A 23,862-nucleotide genomic window follows, 5' to 3' on the forward strand; every position below is an offset into this window, starting at 1 on the left:
AAGATCATGCCATATGGCTTTCCATTCCAAATATTGCCCCATAGTGAGGCGACAAGGGACGCTGTCATGGGGGGATCCTGAGAAGACACAGAAATCCTGGCTGTAGTCTACAAGGCTGCTTTGTTCAGCTGTTTTGAATGTAGGATCACCTGGTACTCTGTTTCAGGCGGTCTGGCTTGCTCAAACCACATTAGTCTGGAAGGAATCCACAGCTTTTTATTTCCTGTTGAAACAAAAATAGAAATCCTTTTCCCCAGTAACTTGTCCTTGAACTTAAATTTTGGAGTCAAAGCATTTTTAAAATATATAAATTGAATTAATCCAGCAACATTTCCTTTAACAGTTGTTTCCTCAGCAGTCAAACAATACAAAGACAATATAATTCTGTACAGTATCCAGATTCTCTCCATCTGTGGCTTTTCTATTATTCTGTTTCTTTTCTATTTTTTTTATTTTATTTTTTATTTTTTATTTATTTATTTTTTTTTTTTGATCAGTCTCTCGGGGCTCTTTCACTTTCTCTTTGCTAGCCTTTTTCTTTTTGCGCGCACCCAACTTTTCGTCACGTTCTGCTTCTGACATGCTTTCCTGATAGCATGTCTATCAGAATTTACCTTATTTTCATGTTATGCTTCTGACATGCTTTCCTGATAGCATGTCTATCAGAACTTACCTTATTTTGTTACCTGTCTGCCACAGTTCTGAATCCTTTCCAGCTGACTGAAGGGTCCCCCTTGTGCCGCTGATGTCAGGTTCCTGGGTTTCGGCACCACTTGTCAAGCGCTGTCGCCTCGACTGCAAGAACGACACTCAACAACAGGATTCTTCTGTAGCGTAGCTTTATTGTGCGGCTCTTACCGCGAGATGAGGAAGGACCCCAAGGAGGAAAAAGGGCTCTGTTTATATATGCTCAGAGGAGTCGTGTCCATTACTGATTGGTGCAGCCCACGATACTTGTGACAAACACCCCATGATGTGTGTTACGCATGCGCATTGCTATCCTTTGGGTGGAAAACAATCGCGCCTTGCTGGCTCGTGGACAGGAAACCGGCCCCATCTTCGGGAGTGGCACCAGTGGCTCTCTACATCTGATGCTTTTGATGACTAGTCACTTTGTGCCACACCATCCCCAGTGGAGACAGTGTAGCAATGGCTGAGAGAAATCTCAATGGCTACCTGTCCAGAGGTTCGCACCACATGTGGTTACACCTCCTGGGGAAAAGTGGTCCAGGACCCTGCAGGTGATTGCCTGACAGTCTGGAATGGGTGCTAGGTGTATGTTGTGCTATGATAGCTATGATGCTTTTGATCATGGGTGCTTTGGCCTGTAGCTCCACTGTTAATTCAGAGAAGCCCAGAAAACACTTAGATATAGTTTCAGAGACTTAAAGAGATACAGACCAGCAATCAACAGATAGATGTTGCCCTCTGTGCCCTCAGCTACAAATCCCAGGGTGCCAGATGAGACTTCAGGTGTTGGTCCAAGGCCTAATAAATTAACATAGCTAAAGCTATAAGAATTTGCCCATAAAATGACCCTGCCTAATTAGCCCGCCTGCAGTAAAGCTGTTGTGGGATTTACTACTGAGTCTTTAGGGCCCCTAAATCAATAAAACAGTACAAGAGTTCTTATCAATGCTGTTAAAAGTTTACTGACCAGAGACAATGATTATTCTCTAAACTCAGTAAATCAAATCCCTAGTACGCTGACCACAAGCAGGCCAAAATAAACAGAGGTTCCCGGCTACACATTTGCTTAGATGTATTTACGATCTCATGCTCCAAAGTAATTGCTGACATTTCTATAGTATGTCTGTAAATTTTAAACTGTGGTCAAAGATCTGTTCCTTGAACTTTCTGCATAAAAACCTGATGCTCTGAAGTAAAAATCACAGCAGTTGCAAACCTCCTCGAGTGTGTTTGTGTCTGTCTGTCAAGCCGAAGTCTGTTCATCCGAGTCTTGGTCTAGCCCACTGAAAGGTCTACCACTGAAGTTGGTAGAGTACTTGCCTAGCAGGATGGAGGAAGAGTTTGATATGTAGCACAGTAGAAAACCTAGGTGTTGAGTCAGCAATATGGTTCAGTGGATAAGAGCCAACTTTGAAAAACTGTCCTCTGACGTCCACTTAAGTGCCATGGCACAGGTGTTCCACACCCAATAAACAAAAACATGTTTTATAACACAAACAAGAAACACATACAACTGGGATGGAGGTACAGGCCTGTAATCCAAGCATTAGGGAGCTTGAAGCAGGGGTTTCCTAAATTCAAGGGCATTCTTGACTACAAGGTATATTGAGCCTGAACATTTTGGATATAGTGTCCATGAAGTTCTCGTCTCATCTCCATTCTGGGGAAACCACACCCACAAGTGACACAACACTGGTGATGCCGTGGCTCAATGTGCATTACTTGTTCCTGCAATCTCTGCTCAATCTGCCACTCTGCAGAAATAGCAAGACTCCTACAGCCCCCAATCCCTCTTCTAAGTACTAGTTCTAAGTACTCAGCTTCCAGCTTCTTTCAAAACATAGAAGAGTCTAGTCTTTCTGCTCAAAATACAGATTTTTTTTTCCAATTTGCTTCCTTCCTTCACTCCTGCTTAGCAACACAGGTGATCCAGGATGCAGGGTAGTGAAGGCAGTTGGATTTTGGAGTGAGAGTTAAACTCAAATACTTAGCCCATCTCTCAGTGTTTTTGCTATTAGATAGTTACTTGCTTTAAAAAAAGAAAAAAATGTCAAGTGGTGGATAAGAATATAGGCCTAAATGTGAGAAAACAAAACAAAAACAAGAATAGTGCATGGCATCTAGATGTTGGCTCAACATAACCATCACTTTATCATCACAACTCTGCCAGGAATTCCTTAGGGTCCAAATTAGGGTCCAGAATTCTTCCCGAAGTTCTAGTGGCATCTCTGCCTGGAATATGGAGTAATTTTGTATATATTCAGGGAAGGTGACAACTAGGTAAATCACTACTGAAGCTTAATGCCTAAATTTCCGTTTCAGGTCTGGTGAGAAGTTACACTCCCCAGTAAATCTAAAAAGACACAATTTCTAAAGACAATGGGGTGAGAGGGTCAAAGAGGGAGTGGGAAAAGTAAAAGGGACAAAAGCATCCCTGCTGAACAGTGGCTGTTCTACCACGGTAAGCATAGGTGGCTTCAATGACCCGAAACCTTGACCCAAAACTCCACCTTTCCCTCCACTCCCAAGTTCTTCCAATAATCCATATACAGACTCTGCTGTTTCCTGGGTGCTTTCCTATTTCTCCCATGACCTTCAAACATAAGACCAACATAACTATGAATTTTATGATTAAATTGGTATTTACTGTGTCTGAGTGGATATGCCACGCACACACTCTCACACAGCACCTCAAATTACAAAACTGTAAGAACAACCTCCTTACTTTACACATTAGCCCAGAAAGTCTCAATGTGTGCCCGCCCTTGCTGACTTGAACATATGTCCTAAACATTCCTGTTGTTAGAAGAAGGTCTGGGGGCAACACAAAGGCTTTAGCTTCTGTAAAATGGTGTGTAGTGGTAAGTCATAGTGGATGTGCTAGTGAGTTTTGTTTCCTAACATAACGAGGTCTCAGAGCCTGGTCTCACATGCTTATGAGACTGCAGAGTGGTGGTGCTGACCAGATGTGAGTAAATATTAATGGGGAGTTCTAGAGAATTGTGGCCTCAGGAAAGGTGGGTAGAGAGCACCAAGAGAAAATAATGTTCTTTAAAGCAGTGTGGTTGATAAGCAAAGTGTAGCTTTGGGGAACAGGATACAACCTGGGGAACACACTTTCACAAAATGCTAACAAGGAGAGGGATTTTTTTTTTCCAGGTGGCATCTTCACAGAACTCTTTAAAGATCTTTAAAGATGGAACTCCTTTTGTCTCATTTAACCCTTTGGAAAAAAAAAGATAGGGCATTGCATTTCCATTTCACCCTGGGAAGACGTTCTCTTGGTGCTCTCTACCTTCCCTCCCTGGGGCTGTAATTCTCTAGAACTCCCCATTAATATTTACTCTCATCTGGTCAGCACCACTCTGCAGCCATTCATTTCCCAAGGCATTCTGTCACTCATCCCTACAAATGACATTATTACAGCTCAGAGCATGAAGCCTCCTCCTCACCCCCTTGTAGAGCAACAATGTATGAACACTTCCATGCCGTGGATGGACTGCACAGGCTGAAAAATAGAGTAGGCGTGAACAATAGAAAGCCTTTAACAAGACGTTTACAGAGTGTTAATGCCAGGTAGGCATCAGTTTCCTCATGCATTTCCCTCCGTTCATTGACTCCTTCACTAACATCTCCAACTCCTGATCATCCCAGTCTTTTCTACCCTGCTGGGATTACAGGCGTGAGTCACAAATCTGGTTTATCTGGGGAAGGGGATGTTAGAAAGCTCCAGGCCCCCTCACTATTTGGAAAGGACTAAGGTTGTTTTCCTTACCTTCTTTCCAACATTTATCTTTGTTCAAGGAGCCAGCCCAAGTACAAAAGCCACTGCATGTGAAACATAAAACAAGCGTGGTCCAAAACTCGGAACACCGCAGCTAATTCGTCGTGTCCCCAGGCACATTCTCAAGTCCTCCATAGAGCTTGACAGAGCAAGGTGCACTCCCAACTGAACCAGGAGCTTCTTTCAACGTCAGGACACTCAGAAATCACCAGCTTGCCGCAGGCAAGAGGCTGCGCTAAGGCTCGCTTCCGTGAGCGCCCCCTCGTGGTTCCGGGGCCACTATTTACTCCATGCCTCGGCGACTTGGAAAAGAAAGAGCGGAGAGCCACGCCTGCAGTCTTAGCGGCTTTGACTTTTCTGCCATGGGCACACAACCGCGCACCTTCCTGTGCCAACCATCTGCTTCCAGAGCAGAGGGGCGGGGCCTAGCGGAGAGGTGCAGCGGAAGCGCACCGGCGTGGGGGCGGGGCCGCGCGGAAGGGCGGGACGGGACGGATGCCGGCAGGCCTGGGGCGGGGCTGCGCGAACATCATCTTGTGTGCCGCCTTTCGCCGCGCCCCGCCGGGGACGCTTCCACTCCTGCAGCGCATTTGGCTATTGCGCGCGTGCTCGCTTGTCCCCGGCGTGAACCGGAACCGCTTGCCGAAGTCGAGGCTGCGAGCGGGTCGCCGAACGAGAGCGCGGTGGGAGGCGGCCTGCGCGGCGCCGCCCGCCATGGCCGCGGCCGGGTGAGCTCTGCTTGGGGGCCGCAGTCGCGGACTCAGGCTCCTCCGCCGGAAACGGGGGCTAAGGCCGTAGTAGCCCGGGCCGCTGTCTGGTGGTCGCCGTAGCCCGCCCATTTGTCGCCGCTGTCCATGGCGAGGCCCCGCCGCCGCCGTCGCTGCTGACCCGGGGCCGGCGCGGCTTCCGCCCTCCGCCGGGCGCGGGCGGCCTGCCTTTGCGCCCGAGCCCGCGCCCGCGCCCCGGGGCTACCAGCCGGGCGCTCGACGATGGGGAACACAACCTCGTGCTGCGTGTCGTCCAGCCCCAAGCTCCGGAGGAATGCGCACTCGCGGCTGGAGTCCTACCGGCCCGACACGGACCTCAGCCGCGAGGACACCGGCTGCAACCTGCAGCACATCAGCGACAGGGAAAACATCGACGGTGAGCGATGTCGCCTGTCCCTCCCCTCCCCAGCGCGGCTCCTGAGCCTTGCGGGTCCTCTGTGCAGGGCTAGGCCCGCAGGGAGCAGTGGAAACTTTGCTAGCCATAGATCTCCAGGAGTGTGTGGCTTGCGTGTACGGGGCGCGTTTGTATGCATGTGCGTGTGCTGCCCGGAGGTGACAGGGAAGGCCTCTGGCAGGGTGCTTTTGGGATGTTGCCAGAGTCGTTATGTTTAGGGTAGCAGTGGTATTTGTTCTTTCCAGAAGGAAGGGAGTTGTCATAACGGTGAGGTTTTTTTTTTGTTTGTTTTGTTTTGTTTTGTTGGTGTTTCGAGACAGGTTTTCTCTGTGGCTTTGGAGGCTGCCCTGGAACTAGCTGTTGTAGCCCAGGCTGGTACCGAACTCACAGAGATCCGCCTGCCTCTGCCTTGCGTGCACCACCATCGCCTTGCCAACCTTGAGTTTTTTCAGCTGGAGGCTTTTACCTGGAGTTGGCCTGCATTCCCCCAGACAACTCTGTTCCACCCCTATTCAAAGCCTATACCAGGCCCAAGGGAATATGCTCCTGACTGTAGATACACAATTGTTTACATATGAATGATATGTATGCATACACACACACACACACACACACACACACACACACACACACACACACACACACGGGGGGATGCTTGCAGGGTTAAAGTACAAAGTTCACCTCAGCATGATGCTGAAAACTTATTACCAGGCGGTTGTTGGTTAAGTGATCTAGTTTTGCATGTGGTAGAATTACAGTCCTATGAATTTCAGATTAATCTGGCTGACTTGGTTTGTATATTTGAAAATAGTCAAAAGGAGCCGTTACTACAACAATAATGATTTATCTTACTGATTTTGCAGTAGCCTTCTCAGTACTGTCTTATCAGTCTCTATAAGTAGTTTGTGCATTGGGCATAAAATACAGTTTATGTGATTCTGAACCCAAAAGGTTAGACGTTGGAAATACATCATTATGTATTTTTTTTTTTGTGTGTGTGTGTGTGTGCTTTTTTGAACATACCAATATTCTCACACAGTTTAGTTAAACTCACCTGAATTTTTTTCTTATGAGAATGAATTGACAGCTGGAGCATGCCCTATAATGTGAAAAGCTACATTTAAAGGCTAAAGAAAAGAATTTTGTCATTGTTTCATGTTAGAACGGTAGCTTTATTAAATGAGCAGTTTATAGTGAATTCTGGTACTACATGATTTATCTAGTGTTACTTAAGATTTATTTTTATGTGTGTGTCAGTTGACGTCAGAGGAAGGTGTTGTATCACCTGGATCTGAAGTTACAGGTGGTTGTTAAGTGTACACAGTGGGTGCTGGGAAACTATTTCAGGTATTCTGGAAGTACAAGCATTCTTAATTACCAAGCCATCTATCTCCAGCCACTCTAGTGTTATGTGTTCATTAGCTTGACTTCCTCTTTAGATGACCTGAACTGTGGCCATGCATTTAAATATTTTAAAACATATAGAAGAATATTAAACTCCTTCTAAAGACTATAATAAAACTGTATTTTAAAGGAAGGAGTGAAGTAATGAATGAATTCATTGTAGAAGGTTGGTACCAATCCTGTACATGATTGACAAGCGGAAATACATGGGATACTTTAATAATTAATTTTCTTGTAAAGGTTTATGTTAGGCCCTCTTCATGCAAGTATGTAATGTTCTTTGGGTTTATGCCCTGCATCCCTCACTGCCCTCACATTTCTCATACCTCCCCTTTTCCATTACTCTCCTTTGTTTCCAAACAGTTTTGCTTCTACTTTTATATTGTTCCACATACAGCATTTTATGTACCTGTTAAGTCTGGGACCCATAAGTGAGAGAAAACATGGCAGTGTTTGCCCTTCTGAGACTGACTTAATTTGCTTAATTTAATTCTCTCCAGTTGTACCTTTTTTTTTTTTTTTTACTTAGAATGACATGATTTCATCTCCATGGCAGAAACAGATTCCATTGTATATAAATCACATTTTCTGTTTCCATTCTTCAGTTGATGGGGAGTTGTGCAATAAGCATTGATGTGCAAGCATTTCTGTGATTTTTTTTCCTTTTCTTTTTTATATTTTTGAACAAGTACCCAGGAGTAGTATAGCTGAGTCATAAGGTAAATTTATTTTTAGCTTTTTCCAGGGTTCTCCATACCTACATTCTGAACTAGTTTGCATTCTCACCAGCAGTATATAAGGGTGTCCCTTTTGTCTGCATTTTCTCCAACATTTGTTGTTATTTGTTTTCTTAATAAGCTCTATTCTTAATGAAGTGGGTTAAAAAATCTCATTGTAGTTTTTAATTTGTATTTCTTTATGGTTAGTGTTGTTAAATATTCTTTTATATATTTTAAATTTTGTTGTTTTGAGAAAAGATCTCTCTAAGTGGAACTTGATGTGTATTCCAGGCTGGCCTTACACTTACAGAAATCCACCTGCTTCTGTGGAACTTGTTGTGTATTACAGGTTGGCCTTGGTCCACCTGCTTCTACTCCAAATGCTGCGATTAAGGATGTGCTCTAACACTCTTGGTTTCATACATTTGTTGCCAGCTTGTACTTCATCTTTTGAGAACTGTTTGTATAATTCATTAGACCAGTTCTTGATTAGGTAGGTTAGTTTTTTGAGTTCTTTCTGTATTCTAGATTTTTAACTCCCTGTCAGATTATATAGCAGTCTATAAGCTGTCTCTTCATGCAGCTATTTCCTTGACTGTGTATAGTTTTTTGTTTTTGTTTTTTCCTTCATGGAAACCCATTTATAGTTGTTGGCACTATGTCTTGAGAGCCTGAGTTTAGAAATGTTTGCCTAGGCTGGTATCTTACATGTTTCCTCCTCTTAGGGTTTCAGGTCTTGCATTAAGGTCTTTGATGTGTTTAGAGTTGGTTTTTTTATATGGTGAGAGACACGGGTCTAGTTGTATTCTTCCATGTGTAGATGGATAGTTTCGCCAGCAATATTTGTTGAGGAGTCTGTTTGCTCAAATGTGTATTTTTCTGATTTTGTAAGAAAAAAATCTTGTGACTGTCTGGGTTAATAGGTGGGTCTCCTGTGCTGTCATTGATTTATGCCTCTGTTTTTGTACTAGTATTATGACATTTTTTGTTCTTTTTGAAGCAGAGTTTTACTTTGTAACTCTGCCTGGCCTGAAACGCATTAAGTAGACCAGGCTGGCCTAGAACTCACAAAGATTTACTTGCCTCTGTCTCCTGAGTGCTGGGATTAAAAGTGTGTGCCAGTGATGTTTTTATTGCCACCTCTGTGTAGTACAATTTCAAATCAGGTATGGTGATAATCTCCAGCACTGTTCTTTTGCTTAGGGTTGCTTTACTAATAGGTCTTTGGTGTTTCTCAGTGAATTTTCAGCCATCCCCTATTTATAAAGAAGAATGATGTCAGAATTTTAATGGGAATTGTATCCAATTTGTAGATTTTTTTGATAGTATATCATTTTCATAATAATTTTTGTTCACTTTATGAGCATGGGATGATTTTCCATCTTATAGAATGTTTGATTTATTTCTTTGTGTTTTAAAGTTTTCACTTCCTTGGCTGTAGCACAAATTCTAATAAATCTTAATAATAAAAACCCAGGGTCAGGTATCTGGATAAATGCTGAAAGGTCAGAGAAATAAAGGAGCCAGTCACAAGAAAGACCTTTTACCTCTGCTGAATCCTCAGACCAAAGTGGCAGTCCTGTCTCTATAAATCCTTAGTCTGTATTCTCTGAACTCCTGTCTCCTACTGCCATATATTTCTCTCTCTGACCAGTCATCTCTCTCCTGTCCACCTCCTGAGTGCTGGGATTAAAGGTGTGACTACCAAGTACTAGGATTAAAGGTGTGTGCCACCACCCTGGCACCTGTGGCTTACTAGTGTGTGGCTAGCTCTGCACTCTGATCTTCAGGCAAGCTTTATATGCTAGATGACAGAGTATCACCATACTTGCCTACCTTTATTAGAAGACTTGTCTTTGTGTATGTGTGTGTTTGGTTTGTTTGTTTGCTTGCTTTTGAGGTAATTGTGAATGGGATTATTCTGATTTCTTTCTCAGCATGTTCATTATTGGTGTCTAGGAAAGCTACTCATTTTTGTTATTGATTTGGTATCCTTTCTCTTTGAGGAAAGTGCCTTTTTTTTTTTAATTAGCTTTAGTAGTTTTCTGGTAGTCTTTAGAGTCTCTTATGTATAGATTATATTATCTGCTAATAAGATTATTTACTTGTATTTTTTTAAATTTTTTTTCTTTTTTTCTTTTTTTTTTCATATTGTCCTACTTAAAACTAAAGGCATAATATTGAGTAAGAGTGGAGATGGGACACCTTTGTCTAATTCCTTATTTTGTTGTATTCCCCCCATTAGTATAATGTTGGATATAGGCTTGTTACATATGACTTTCTTTGTATTCCTAGTTTCAATAGAACTTTAATTATGAAGGGTATTTTGTTGAAAACCTTTTCTGCACCTACTAAGATAACCATGTGGTTTCTGCCCATGAACCAACTTTTGTGATGCATTGCACAAACCAGTTTTTAAAATCATGAATGATTTTTTTTTTATGTTCTTGAATTCTGTTTGCAGAAATATTTCTTCTTTATGGTACACACCAACATTTGTTAGAGGTTTTATATTTTAAATGAGAGAGCAGAAACAACCCAAAAAAGACAAAAATAAAACAAAAAGAATATTGACAGACATTTCAGAGGACCCAGTTGAATGTTGTTATGGACTCTAGTGAAGAATGGAGACAAAGTGATTACAATCAGTTGTTTGGCACTAGGGCTTTGTCGTAGTTGGGGCTGCTGTTGCTGTGATGAAACGCCAAGATGCAAAGTAGCTTAGGAAGGAAAGGGTTTGTGTGGCCATCTGTATTCCCAGTCACAGTCCACTGAGGGAAGCCAAGGCAGGAAGGAACTCAGCCATATGGGAACCTCGAGGCAGGAGCTGATTCAGAAGCCATGGAGGGGTGCTGCTTACTGCCTTGTTCTTCATGGTTTGCCTAGCCTGCTTCCTGATAGAACCCAGGCCCACCAGTCCAGAGGTGACCCAACCCACAATGGACTGGACCCTCCCATATCAGTCACTAATTAAGAAATGCCAACAAGATTGAATTATGGATGTGTTTTCTCAGTTCTCTGTCCTCTTGGATGACTCTAGCTTGTGTCAAGCTGACATAAAAAACAGCCAGCACAGCATGGGCTTACAGAAGAATTTGCCAATGAAGAATGAGGTGGTATGGTGTGCTCTTTCATTTGAAAGATATCTAAGTTTCATTTGTTAGACAGTTTTTTGAGAAAAATTTTTGGAAGACCACAAACTTGTTCTGTAGACTTAGGATTCCTTAGAGCATAAAGTTGTTAGTAAATTTTCTAATGGAGGCTGTAGTGTCCGCTCCAATCCTTTTTATACGACCATGCTAATTTAAACCTCTAAATACTCATTTGTCATTTAAATAATATTCTGCCTCCCTGATTCTACAGATGCATCTAGGATTTATCTAGCCAGAAGTCTTCAGCATTGGTTTCATTATTATAAATAGGTTTATTTAAAGGTTTCCAAGTAACTCTAAATGCAGCTGGGCTGACTGGCAGTGCAACCTGCTGATCTAGGGTTATTTTGGTATAGAACCATGTAATAGCAACAGATTTAAGGAAAAATATGTATAAATATCATACTTTGTGTACCTATATCTGAATATCTCAATTTCTTTGCTGCAGTTGGGTTTTAGTGTCCTTGGGTTCCACATATGGATTTGTTTAACTGCTGACCCCAAATACTTGTGAATACTTTTGTCTGTACTGAATATGTGTAAGCCTGTTTTGTATCTTTTCTACACACACGCTAATAACTATTTAAAGAGCAGTTATGTTCAGTATTTTAAGTAATCTACAGAGTATCTGTAGAGTGCTTCACAACAGTCTTGCAATCTGTTGTTTAAAAGCTACTATATAAAAGAAGGTCAACTTACAATAGTTAACTTTTGCTTAAAGACAGTAAGGCAGCAAAGACAGTAGGATCAAAATGCTTACTGAACTGAAAGTGCTTGATGAGCATGGCACTCTGAACATGGCACCAGTATCTATTTTTCTTGTGTTCGATGTAAAATGTGCTCCAAAAGCTACAATCAGCAGTTTGGATTGTCCCTAGGCAGAGGAGCTAGAAACCCATAACCAAAGCCAACTAGGATCTGTCAAGGGTGACAGGGAAAGAGTGAATCACAGTACCATTCTTCGAGTAGGTTGAGGAGTTCACCAAATCTTTTAGTGTCCTCAACTCGGGCTAAATTGGAATTTGTAAAAGAATTTTAGGGCTAACAAAGAAGTAGGTGGAGATTTTATTAAAAATATTTTATAACATTTAAGCATTTAAGCATGAGGATACAGAAAGTGAAGACACACCCCAGAACATGCTTTTTAAAGAATAGTCTGACTTCACTGTCTTTATAACAGTTGTATATAGGACATTGGTTGGTTTTGAGGCTAAGGATTCCTTAGGTATTTGTTGAGGGTGCTTGACAGGACTAGGTCAGGCTGTAGATGCAGCTATGATGCGGGAACTTAGGATGTCTTCACCAGAAATAAAGATCACTAGTCATGTTTGAATATCCCAGACAAATGAGGCTTGGCTCAGGATCATATACACTGAAGATTTAAGACTGGGTCATTGCTATTTTAATGTTAACATTTATTATATGTTAAAATATCTATGTACAAAACAATATTACTCCCAGGTCAGCAAAACTTACTGCTTATTTGAATTTTGCTAGAATTCTTGCTGCTCGGGTGGCAAGAGGTTTGGACTGGACTCCTGAGGCACTTCTGTAACTTCCAACATCCCCATAATTCCCCCTGTCCTGTTGTTGTGCCTCAGATAGAACTGGGTAGAGTGAGATTAAAAGCAGTTTTATGACTCAGCCTGAGTGGGGAGCTAGCTGGCTTTGGAGTTGAACATAGAAATACCCTTCTTACTCAGTTAAAGTCCCAATATGGTGCACACTGTAGTCAGTAAGCATGAAGAACTTTCCCAGGTACCTACAGGGGGTGAAGTCCACCTCAGCAGACTATGCCACCACAACATGTTCAGTTAGATAGAAGCTGAACCCAGGGTTTTATCTTGAGAAAACTGTTTTTCAGAGACTGTTTCTGTCCAGGGAAGTGAGCAGTGGGTGCAAAGGTAAGTTCTACCAATCTTGATCAGGTTGTTAGGGATTCTCTAACATTTCTGTTAGGAGTAAGTCTAACTAGGTCCCTAGTTGCAAAATAACTGAGAAAATAAAATATCTACCCTTTCTCAGCTCTGTAAACCACTTGTATCTGTTGCTGTAGTTCTTCTCCTTTGGAGAAAAGTGTTGGTCTGACAACCCAAAACTTTTCAGATTCTTGCCCTCACAAGGTTCTGCCTGTTAGATCTCTCTTTAGCTTTAACAAGCAAAACCAGTCATTTCAGGCACTGCACACCAGTGGCAGCTTTTTAAATACAGACAAAAACCTTGAACACTTTTGTTCACCTTCATCAGAATGTTGACATTCTATACATTAGCTTTGACTTCATAATGTAACATTTCTTTTTAAAACAGTTCAGCCAGTTTTGGTGTGAAAGTGAATTTTGTAAAGGGCCTCTAAAAATATTGTCTCTGGGCTAAGTGATTGGTGGTTCATTGTTGTACTACTATTTCAAAAGATCTCCGTGTGGTTTTGTTGCTTTACAGACTGTTACCTAGGGGTTGTGATTATTTTGTTCCTTGATCATTACTTAGGATCTTTATCTCCTCCTTGGGATGACAGACACAAACAAGTTCTATGCTTAGGAGATGTGGGGCTACACAGCTGGCTCCTGGCACCCAGGGAAATACAGCTGGATTACGCTGAAGATAATTGTTAGCTACAGTTACATCCATCCCAGTTTGCAACAGTGTTAGGTGGGTGGTGAAATGAAAGTCACTTCTGTTTTACATTCTTCCCATACAGACCTTTCTGAAGGATGACTAGGACATTATCTACTTGGGAGTTCATATGCTTGCAGGCATTTGCAAAGCTGAATGCTGAAGACATGTTTTAAGCAAGTGTTTTACTGTAGATGGGTGCTTCTACTCTTGACAGACGAAAAGGGACAAATTGTTAAAGATATGCTGCAAACTCTCCTACAGATTTATTTGTGGGTTTCTTTGTTCATTTGTTTGATAAACGGATCTGCCTGTATAACCCAGGCTATCCTGAACTATCTGCCTCCCTGTTTTAGAAATATTTTTTTATTAATTCTTTGAGAATTTCCTAAAATTCATTTTTAGGGGGGCAATGGTAGTACACACGTTAATGCCAGCACTTGGGAGGCAAAGGCAGGTGCATCTCTGAGTTTGAGGCCAACCTAGTTTACAAGATGAGTTCCAGGACAGCTGGGGGTACATAGAAAAACCCTGTCTCGAAACTCTCCCTTGCCCCAAAAATGCATTTTGCTCACATTCACCTTCCATTTCCTCCTAGATCTACTGTCTCATCCAACCTCATGTTCTCCGTCCACCCCTCTTTCTCAACCCATTTAGTCTAGTTTGTGCAACCAAATACTCTCAAGTGGAGCATTTGTCAGGGTTACATGCTTAAAGAAGACTGACTCTCCTCCCAGCAGATGTCAAATACTAATAGCTTCTCAGCTACGATGAAAGTTAATGCCTACCTTCCACTCTCCATGTTGGAATTTTGTCTTACATGAGCTTGAACATGTCTTATGCTGCAGGCTGTCACAGACAGTGAAAATTCATATTGCTCAAATGTTCCATTGTTCTGTTGTATGTGGGAAACACTCTGCTTGTAGCCATCTGCCACCTCCTCCTTTCTTTCTGTCTCCTTGTCCACAAAGATGCCTGAGTCTTGGAAGGAAGAAGTGTGATTTGATGTCTCATTTAGGTCTGAGTGCCTGGCGGGCTCATCCTCTCTGTACATTGACCAGTTGTGGGTCTCTGTTAATTACCACTTAGTGCAAAAAGAAGCTTCTCTGATGGGACTTGAGAGATATACAAAACTGTTGATATGACAATAATAACTAAGGTCCACTTAGCAGAATAATAGGAGATTCTTCCCTAGGGTCTATGACCTCTCTAGGTACAGGTTGGCTCTGAAAACAGTACCAGGTATGGGTTTCAACTTGCAGGGTGAGCCTTAAATACAATCAGAAACTCCAAAACATTTGTATTGCTATTGCACTAGTAGACATGTCTTACCTGGCCAGTCATTATTGTAGCTCCGAGAGTTGGATAAGATTCGTGATTACTTTCCCTCCAGTAGTGTGCTCTTGAAAGCTAGCCAGCTGGGGTGAAGCTTCAAGGGCAGCACTATCTTAGTTAATAAATAGTACTTCTCTGTCAACTACCTGTGTTCACCAGAATTCTAGAGGAATAGAACCTATGGGACATATATATTAATAGAGGATGTATTCAATTGGCTTACATGAATGTATGATATAGTTCAACAGTGGCTATCTTTAAAATACCATTCCATTATTCTAACAACCAGCTGTTTCCAGGTATTGGGGAGCATGGTGAGACTAATGAATTCTATGACAATGAGCCCGCTCCCACGTGTCTTTGGTTATTAAGTGAGTTCCTTGGTCAGAAGCAATGCTGTGTGGAGTATCCTGACAATGGATAAGACAGTGTATAAGTCCATGGATTATAGTTTTGCCGAAATTTTATATGCATAACCAGAAATGGTATCCATTCCAGAAGGGACAAAGTCTTGCTTTTTTTTTTTTTTTTTTTTTTTTTAAACAGTGTAAGTGGTACAGTGAAGTCAGCTTGCCTCCAGCTCTTGACTGATCACTCTGGGGAATGGTGTTATGGAGGGCTCAGTGTCAGCTTGGCACTCAGCAGCAGCTATAGTGGGTCAGTCTTGGTGAGTCGAAATCCATGCTACTGAGCCCATGCACAGCCTTTAAATCTATCACCATGGCCACTTTTTCATGGGCCCACTGGTAATGACAGGTGTAGCCAGGAAAAGAGGCTATTAGCCACACATGGAACATTCTATTTATTCAATTATTGAACAGCTCTGCTGGTGTTACCTTTTGATGAGAATTTACATGAAGGACAACTGTCTTCATGTTCTTTGCCCACTCGGGCCTCTCCACATATCTCTTAAATATCTTTCTCATTAATTTTCCAATTATTCTTCCAAGTTCCTGACCATTTGGTCAAATTATTGGCTTTAGCCCATCATTCAGAATATTTAGCCACTTTTCTAATTTTTAAAGCAAAATATATAAAACTATATATTGCCTGAAATTCTGTCTAATAAGAAGACTTTTCTTTACTCAGTGTCCTGAGAGTTGCCCCACCCCCCACCCTCAAGGAGACTACTAATGCTTTGGCTCTCCACTCCTGGGTGGTACAGCCCTAGTCCTTTTTCCTTCAGTCAACAGATCATCATAGGGCACACCCTTATGAGGATATAGGTGCATGCTTAGGGACAGAAGGCATTATAACAGGAGGAGGAGCCACAAACATTTGGGCAGCTTCTTCGTGTACTTGCTTGTGCCTTCAGGATCTGCTGATAATGATAATATCACTTCCATTTGATGATGGTTTATTATTGTGTGTGCCCAACTTTATGGCTCAGTGAGTCAGATAATACCAAGTTCATGATGGACAGCTCAGCTCATAAGGTAATTCGGTGGCCCATTGTCAAACATTGTGTTTCCACTAAAGCCTGTAGCAGGTAAAGAGCTCTTTCTAAGAGGGAGAATAGTTGCTTACAGATGACAGTATGACCTTGCTTCACAATTCTGAAGGCATCTTCTGTGCTTCACATGGGATGAAGGTGGGGGGGGGCTGCCAGAGACTCCAAATAAGACCACTGTCTATTACTGTTTCCTCGTGTACTTTTGGGTCTGCTGGTCATATTGTCCAGCAGGTGTCTATCAGGTGTTTGTTTATTTTTTTGTCATCTGGTATGTGGGTCAGAGTAACACTCTCAAGTGAGGAATCTGCTACCTCTTAAATCCAGATAGGCCGACCAAATACTGCTACTTTTTTTGATGGCAGGAAAGGGTGGGTGTAACAGTTTATTCCTTGCCTTAGGAGGAATATCTCTTTATGCCCTGTGGGCTCCACCAGATTCTTAGAAATTTCACTGAGGTAGAAGACTGTAGGACAGTTCATGACAAACATACTTGCTTTTATTCCCCTGGACCAATTGCCTCTAAGCTAATTGTTAAATCATTTTTAACTGACATTTTATAGTGTTAATGTCTGGCTCATTCCACATCATCTTTCTTCAGCCAAGCTCTGAGCATCTGGAGCACTGGTGGTGGAAGAGTCTGCTATGACACTTGCAGCAGCTATTGAGGCTGTCCACACACAGCAATTGCATTTTTCAGGTGATCTACACCCTTCTATCTCTTCAAAGAAGGATTTCTGAACAGCTTCAGCATCTTTTAAGGCAGGTAACTTGGAAAGCCCAGCTCTCTACTTAGCCAGCTGTTTCTTTCTTCATTCTCAAAGCCTGTTAATTAAAGGTAGGGTCACTCTGCTGTTTGCAGTCCAAATAGATACAGTACCCAATGAAGAGGGCACAACACATGCCTGAGGTAACTGTTTCTGCCTACTTTCTTTGCTGGATTTGGGTGTGTGCTGGGCCATAGTAGTCTGCCAAGCAGTGCCAACTGATCAGTCTACATTCTAGTAGTAAAGGTTTTGTTTTGTTTTAACAAATCCACATATTGGTCCCCTTTTTAGTATTGTAACAGAGTTTTTTTTGTTTTTGTTTTTTTTTTTTCTCAAGAGTACCTGGCCTTTCCATCAACCAAGACTAACCATTACAGTACCTTCTGGGACCTCTATGTGAACAGGTCTAATAACTAATAACTAGGTTATTAAATATTAAGGATATTTATAATGAACTTGAAATTATATTGTCCTAAGAAAAACTAGTGCTGTGAAACTGTTTTTTCCTACATACTTTTTGTGGTTCAGTTTAGTCATCCTGTATTAGGAGCATTTACTGTGACCTAAGGTGGCCATGTTGTATTGTTGCTTTTTACTGTATAAGGGATAGATTTGTATTCCCATATTATTTTAAATGCCTGGTATATGGTGTTTATCTTTGGTTCTCTTGCTTTATTCCATTAAGTGTTTATAGAGAACATGTCTTGTTATTTGAAAATGACTGATAATGCTGACATTGGGGTCAGTGTGGGTAGGCTGGCTATCTCTACAAAGTGGATTGCAAACTATTTTTAAATCTTGTCAGAGTTAAAAAATAACAAGTTCTTCAGTTTGGAACTTTAATACAAGTTGGATGCTAGTTAGTGTGAGGAGCTTTTGAGTTGGGGCAAACAGATATACTTCCTATGTGGACATGGTTCTAGTATGTTGTCTCAGTTACCATTCTATTGCTGTAATAGACACCATGGCCAAGGCAATTAGAGAAGAAAGAGTTTATTTGGGTTCCAGTTTCAAGGGGCAGCAGGAGAGGAAGCTCAGATCTCACATCTTGAACCCCAAAATAGAAAACACAGAGAAAACTGGGAATAGAGAGAGATCTTAAGCTCTGAAAGGCCACAGCTCCTGTGGTGGTTTGAATGAAAATGGCCCTCATAGGCTCATAGGGTGTGGCACTATTAGGAGGTGTGACCTTGTTGAGGAAGTGTCACTGGGGGGTGGGTGAGCTTTGAGGTTTCAGAAGCTCAAGCCAGGCCTACTGGTCCATTCTTTCTTCCTGCTGCCTACTTTTCCAGGTATATAAATAACTCTTGGCTACCTCTCCAGCACCATGTCTGCCTCAATGTCACCATGCTTTCTGCCCCAAATGATAATGAACTGAATCTCTGAACTGTAAGCCAGCCTCAGTGAAATGTTTCCCCATATGGTATTCACAATCATGGTATCTCTTCACAGAAATAGAAACTCTAAGACATGCCTAAACTTCCCTGAACAATACATGTAGGTATGTACTGTTTATGTAGGTATAGCGTTTGATAGCTATACTTAGGACCATAGCCACTGTAGGTAGCTCACATAGGTGCTCCCACTGAGATGTATTTAGAGCTTGGTTTCTTCTGTGGGATTTGTGGGTTCTGTTTTCTGTGGGTCCACAAACAGTAGTCATTTAAATTATAAATGACAGGCTTTCTGCTGGGGGTTAGGAACACAATGATCAGTATCACCAGGGCCTTGTGCTTAAGGACCTAGTCATCTGCTGGGTATGTGAATGGGCACTTACTGTTCTGTATACAAATGAAGGCCAGTTGAGGGGGTATAATGAAGATAAGTTTACAAGACAGTATGATGAGTGGCAGATAGTTGATAAGTATATATGCCTCAGAAAGGGTCACTGTTGTAGTCAGGTAGGTTAGACTTGGTAGTGACTCAGATTCCAAATGTCCTGCAAAATGAATTTGGTAGAGATTTTATAGGACTGGTGTATACTGGAAACTTGTTTTGTGCATGTGCGTGTTTTGTTTTTGTAGATTTTGAATAGTGATCAAAGTGTCTCATGGAATATAGTGTAGCTCTCTTTGGAACCGCCAATGAATAGGTATATTTGTTGAGCATAAGAAATTAGCCTTCATGGAATCAAAGAGCCCCCAGCTTCGGGATCCTAGAGAGCTTGTTCACCTGGAAGACAGCGGAGCTCTTATGAGTTGCTCTCAAGCACATCACGCAGCAGTGTCAGCTGTGTGCCAGGACTCTAGAGAATAAGAGTCCTGTCAGAAACTGTTATTGGACCCAGTTGTCCCTCTGCTGACCAGTTTGCAAAGTGTGGCTACAGATCACCAAGAAGAAAGTGACCCATTTCAGAGCTTTAAAAACAACAGACAAAGGAGAAAGGAACAAGAGCCTCTGAACAAATTGGGATCAAGGGGGAAGGGAGGGAGGAGAACATGAGGAATCATGAAGATTGAATGGGGAAATGAATAGAGGAGAGCAAGGAAAGAGACACATCAATAGAAAGAGCCATTATAGGTTTAAAGAGAAATCTGGCATTAGGGAATTTACAGAGATCCACAAGGATGACCCCAACTAAGAATCTAAGCAATAGCAGAGAGGCTACCTTAAATGCCCTTCCTCTATAATGAAAATGATGACTACCTTAAATGCCATCTTAGAGCCTTCATCTGATGGAAGCAGAAGCAGAGACCCACAGCTAAACACTGAGTCAAACTCCTGGAATGCAGTTTCAGAGAGAGAGAGAGGAGTGACAAAGAGGTCAAGACCAGGCTGGGGAAACCCACAGAAACAGCTGACCTGAGCAAGTGGGAATTCATAGACCCCAGTCTGACAGCTGGGGAACCAGCGTAGAACAAGTCCAGGCCCCCTGAATGTGGGTGTCAGCTAGGAGGACTGGGAAATCTATGGGACCTCTGACAGTGGAGCCAGGATGTAGCCTTGGTGCATGGATGGACTTTGGGAGCACATTCCCCATGGAGAGACACTCCCTTAGTCTAGAGACATGGGGGAGAGCCTGGGTCCTACCCCAAATGACTTGGCAAGATTTTGATGATCCCTCATGGAAGGCCTCACACTCCCTGGGGAGTGGATGGGGGGGTAGTAGGGAACATGGGAGGATGGGAGGGAAAGGGAACTGGGATTGATATGTACAATAAGATTGTTTCTAATTTAAATATAGGAAAAAATAACAAACAAGCAAACAAAACCATGTTAGTTTGAGTAAGAATTGCTACCCAGAGAATTGTGTTAGAGCTGTGTGGCATCACCTGATCCTTATAATCTGCCAGGTTTTATAGTTTAGGACATTAGGCACAGCATATTTTGAATGTGAAGAAGTTGGGTCTGCTGTCACCTGGACTTGTCCTTGCCTCAGGGGGTCAATTCTTTTTGCTTCTACATTTGCTCCCAGGGTTATCTCCACATCCGTTGCTCACCAGTGGTTGGATATGTCATCACTTCCACATGGCCTCTACAGCTAGTAATAATGGCTTCCAGTCCAAGTTACCTTAGGGAAAGCAAGAGAAATCCCCAAGATGGAAGCCATAATTTTAGTTTGATGAACTAAACTCATAAATGACCAAAATCTACCTACACTCAGGAAATGATCATATAAGAGTCTGAACACCAGAAGGTACATTGCTGTTAGCCTTAGAGGCTCTTATGACAAACATTAATTAAGATTCTGTCAGTTATATTTATCAGAAGTATATTAGAAGTGACTTGGGTAACTCAGTTGGCAGAGTGCCTTGCCCAGCATTTAGTGGGTTTCAATCTTTAACCCATATAAACTGGGTGTAGTGGTACAAGCCTATAAATCTAATTTTTAGTGGCTGGAAGCAGAAGGACTAGAAGTTCAAGGTTATCTTCATTTGGGTAAATTTGAGGCTAGCCTTGGCTGCCTTGTCTTAAAGAACAACTACTTAAAACTGACTTGAGTACTTGGATTGAGGAATTGTCTTATGGACTTGGATCCCTGGCCAGATAGAGGATCTGTTTTTCAAGCATGTAGGAGGTAAGCCAGGCTTGACCTAGAAGATTCTGACCTCTTGTGTTCTAGAAGGATCAACTAGTGTCTTCCTACATAGAGAACTGGGACTTGTGACTTCTCATAGTACATTAATTAAGTCAGGGGCTGCAATTGTAGGCTTTCTTGTACTCAGTCAGCTCTGCCTGCCAGTTATCTGACTAGTCTGCCCCTGCTGTCCTGTCTTCTGTCTTCCTGATGCAGGTCAGTCCTACAACTGGTTATTATTGGGGATTTTTCTTCATCTCCCCTTGCCTCTGTGTGTATACATGTGTGGATGCCTTTTGTAGTCTAAAGGACAATTTCAGATATTTCTCAGCTATCTCTCACTGGCCTATAGCTCACCAACTAAGCTGGCTAGCCAGTGAACTCTAGATATATGTGTGTCTTCTCTTACCTGCTGCTAGAGTTACAAACCATCATGCCACCCCCCCCAACCCCTCACCCCGTCGTCATGGTTGTGTGCAAGTACTTTAGTAACTGAAAAATTTCCCCAGCTTCTGTACACTACATCTTTGTAGATAGCTATTTTTTGTTTGTTTGTTGCTTGTTTGCAATTTTGTGGTGAAACATACTATGAAAGTGACCACACTTAGGTGTATAGTTCATTGGTAGTAAGTACATTTCTACTGTTTTGTACCCCTTACCCGCAGGCCATGTCTAGAACATTTTATTCACCCAAGCTTCCATTCTTGCTCAGTTAACTTCATTCCTCCATTACCCTGCTCTTTGAGTTTGGTTACTCTGTCTACGTCAAATAAGTGAGGTCTTATTTGTCCTCTTGTAACTGGATCAGGTGTAATGTTGTCTGGATTCATCTAATTTGTAGTATGGTCAGGGTAACATCATTTTTCAAGGTAATATATCTAGTGGCCTGTACTACATTTGGTTATCATGGACATCCAGATTGCTTCTACCACCACCATTCAGCTATTCAGATAGTGTCGTCATGTACAACAGCATATACCCTTGCTTTTGATTCTTGGGGTATATACTCAGAAGTGGAATTTTGCTAGGATTGCTGTACTTTGAAGCCTTGATTCTTTGGCAAATTTGTGTTCTCAATTGATGTTAAATGTGACAAGAATAAAATTGATCAAGAAGCTGAATTGCTGCTGTACCATACACTTCATAAAGACCAAAATAGATGACAGCAATTTCTAAAGTCATTCACTTTTTATAATATTGCTTCTCACCCTGTTTATGGATCTCTATATTGAATGGAAAATTGAAAAAAGAATGTATAAAGGGATCATTTATATTCTTGGTATTTTATAGTAGTATTTTATGCGACTGAATATCCTAGTGGAATATCTACATATTATTATATACAATGTATAACTTGAAATATGTTTATATCAGAAAGAAATTTATTCACTGATTGACTTTTTCCCTCAAATGTATAAAAGTTTTTACATTTATTTATGGGGATAATAAATGGGATATAAGTAGTATCAGTTACATGGTTATTTTATTTTGTGATTATATTTTATTTTCAGGCTAGTCATTAATTTTGATGTTAGTTGAGAGTAACATCTGTTATTCTTATTTACCTCCCAAGTGCTAGAATCAAAGGTACGTATCACCACAGATGGCTTTTGCAGTTCTTTCCATCAGACTCAGGCCTTTGTACATGCTAGGCAGACACTCTTCTGGACTGAGCTGTATCCATAATCATGAGAGTACTGATTATGCTAGATTTGAGTCGTTTGATTTAAATTTTGGGTAGGTACTTTTAAAAAAAAAAAACTCATAAGTAGTAATATACTATTTTGTCGGCATGTTTTTGAGGGCTTTTTCCTTATATTATGTTCCTAAAAGTAATTTTGCTTTCAGGGCTGACCATTTGGTATTGGTGTGTTCTTCCTGGAGAAGACAATTTCTCCTGTTTTCAGCATTCTTTAGTATCCTGTATTTCTTTATGTAGGATTTAGGCCCTGAGGTCTTTTTCCTGTGTACATATTAGCATGTCTTCTGTTGTTTTCCTTGTTGGGCTGTTGTTTTAAGTAGTTGTGTTGGTGAGACTATGGGTGTAGCTTCTGACATTGCTAGGAAACACAGTCTTACAGCAAACTCTCTAGTACTGTGGCTCTTAGGGTCTTTCCAGCACCCATTTCAACAATGTTCCCTGAGCATTAGGTGTGGGAGTGTTCTGTAGATGTATCCACTGGTACTATCCTCCCCATCTCTGTATTTTGATTGGTTGTGATTTTCTGTAATGGTTTCTGATGCAAAGAGAAGTCTGCTTAATGAGAGGTAAGGACTACTCTTGTTTGTGGATATAAGAACAAATATTTGGAATATAGTTAGATTGTGCTAGTTTAATAAAGTGATGGCTGTCTCTCCAGGATCCATGACTTTACTAGTTCAGAATACCTGGCTCAGTTTCCAGTACCAGGCATGATCTCCCACTTGTTGATTGGATCTTAAATCCAATCAGAAAGCTGTTGGTCACTACCAGGTCTGGGTGTCACTATTGACCCTTAGGATTATCATGCCAGATTACATGTAGGTCTACGCAGGAGCACTAATAAGAAAATTAATGAAAAAGGGTACCATGATTGCAGGAGGGTATATGGGAGTTTTTGGAGGGGGAAAGAGAAGGCAGAAATGATGTCATTATAATCTCAAAAATTAAAGAAACAATTTTTCCTTTTTATTAATTAAACTTTTTCATTTATTTTACATCACGACTACAGTTTCCTCCTCCTCTCCTTCTGTCCCCCATTCACCCTGCCTCCCTTCTGCCTCCTATGG

The 23,862-nt window shown here is 41.6% G+C and overlaps 1 protein-coding gene across 1 annotated transcript in view; it reads left to right on the forward strand.

Annotated features, from left to right (window-relative positions):
- Positions 1 to 5,188: 5,188 nt before the first annotated feature.
- Positions 5,189 to 23,862, forward strand: part of LOC127214102 (cyclin-Y-like) — a gene marked incomplete at its 3' end in the record, with an annotated part of 82,988 nt that continues 64,314 nt past the window's right edge. Inside the window, exons 1-2 of the mRNA XM_051174435.1 lie at positions 5,189 to 5,202; positions 5,273 to 5,617. Coding sequence (XP_051030392.1) covers positions 5,189 to 5,202; positions 5,273 to 5,617 — 359 coding nt within the window. The remainder of the gene's footprint in view (positions 5,203 to 5,272; positions 5,618 to 23,862) is intronic.

The sequence above is a fragment of the Phodopus roborovskii genome, unplaced genomic scaffold, assembly GCF_943737965.1.
Source record: "Phodopus roborovskii unplaced genomic scaffold, PHOROB, whole genome shotgun sequence".
NCBI lineage: Eukaryota > Metazoa > Chordata > Mammalia > Rodentia > Cricetidae > Phodopus > Phodopus roborovskii.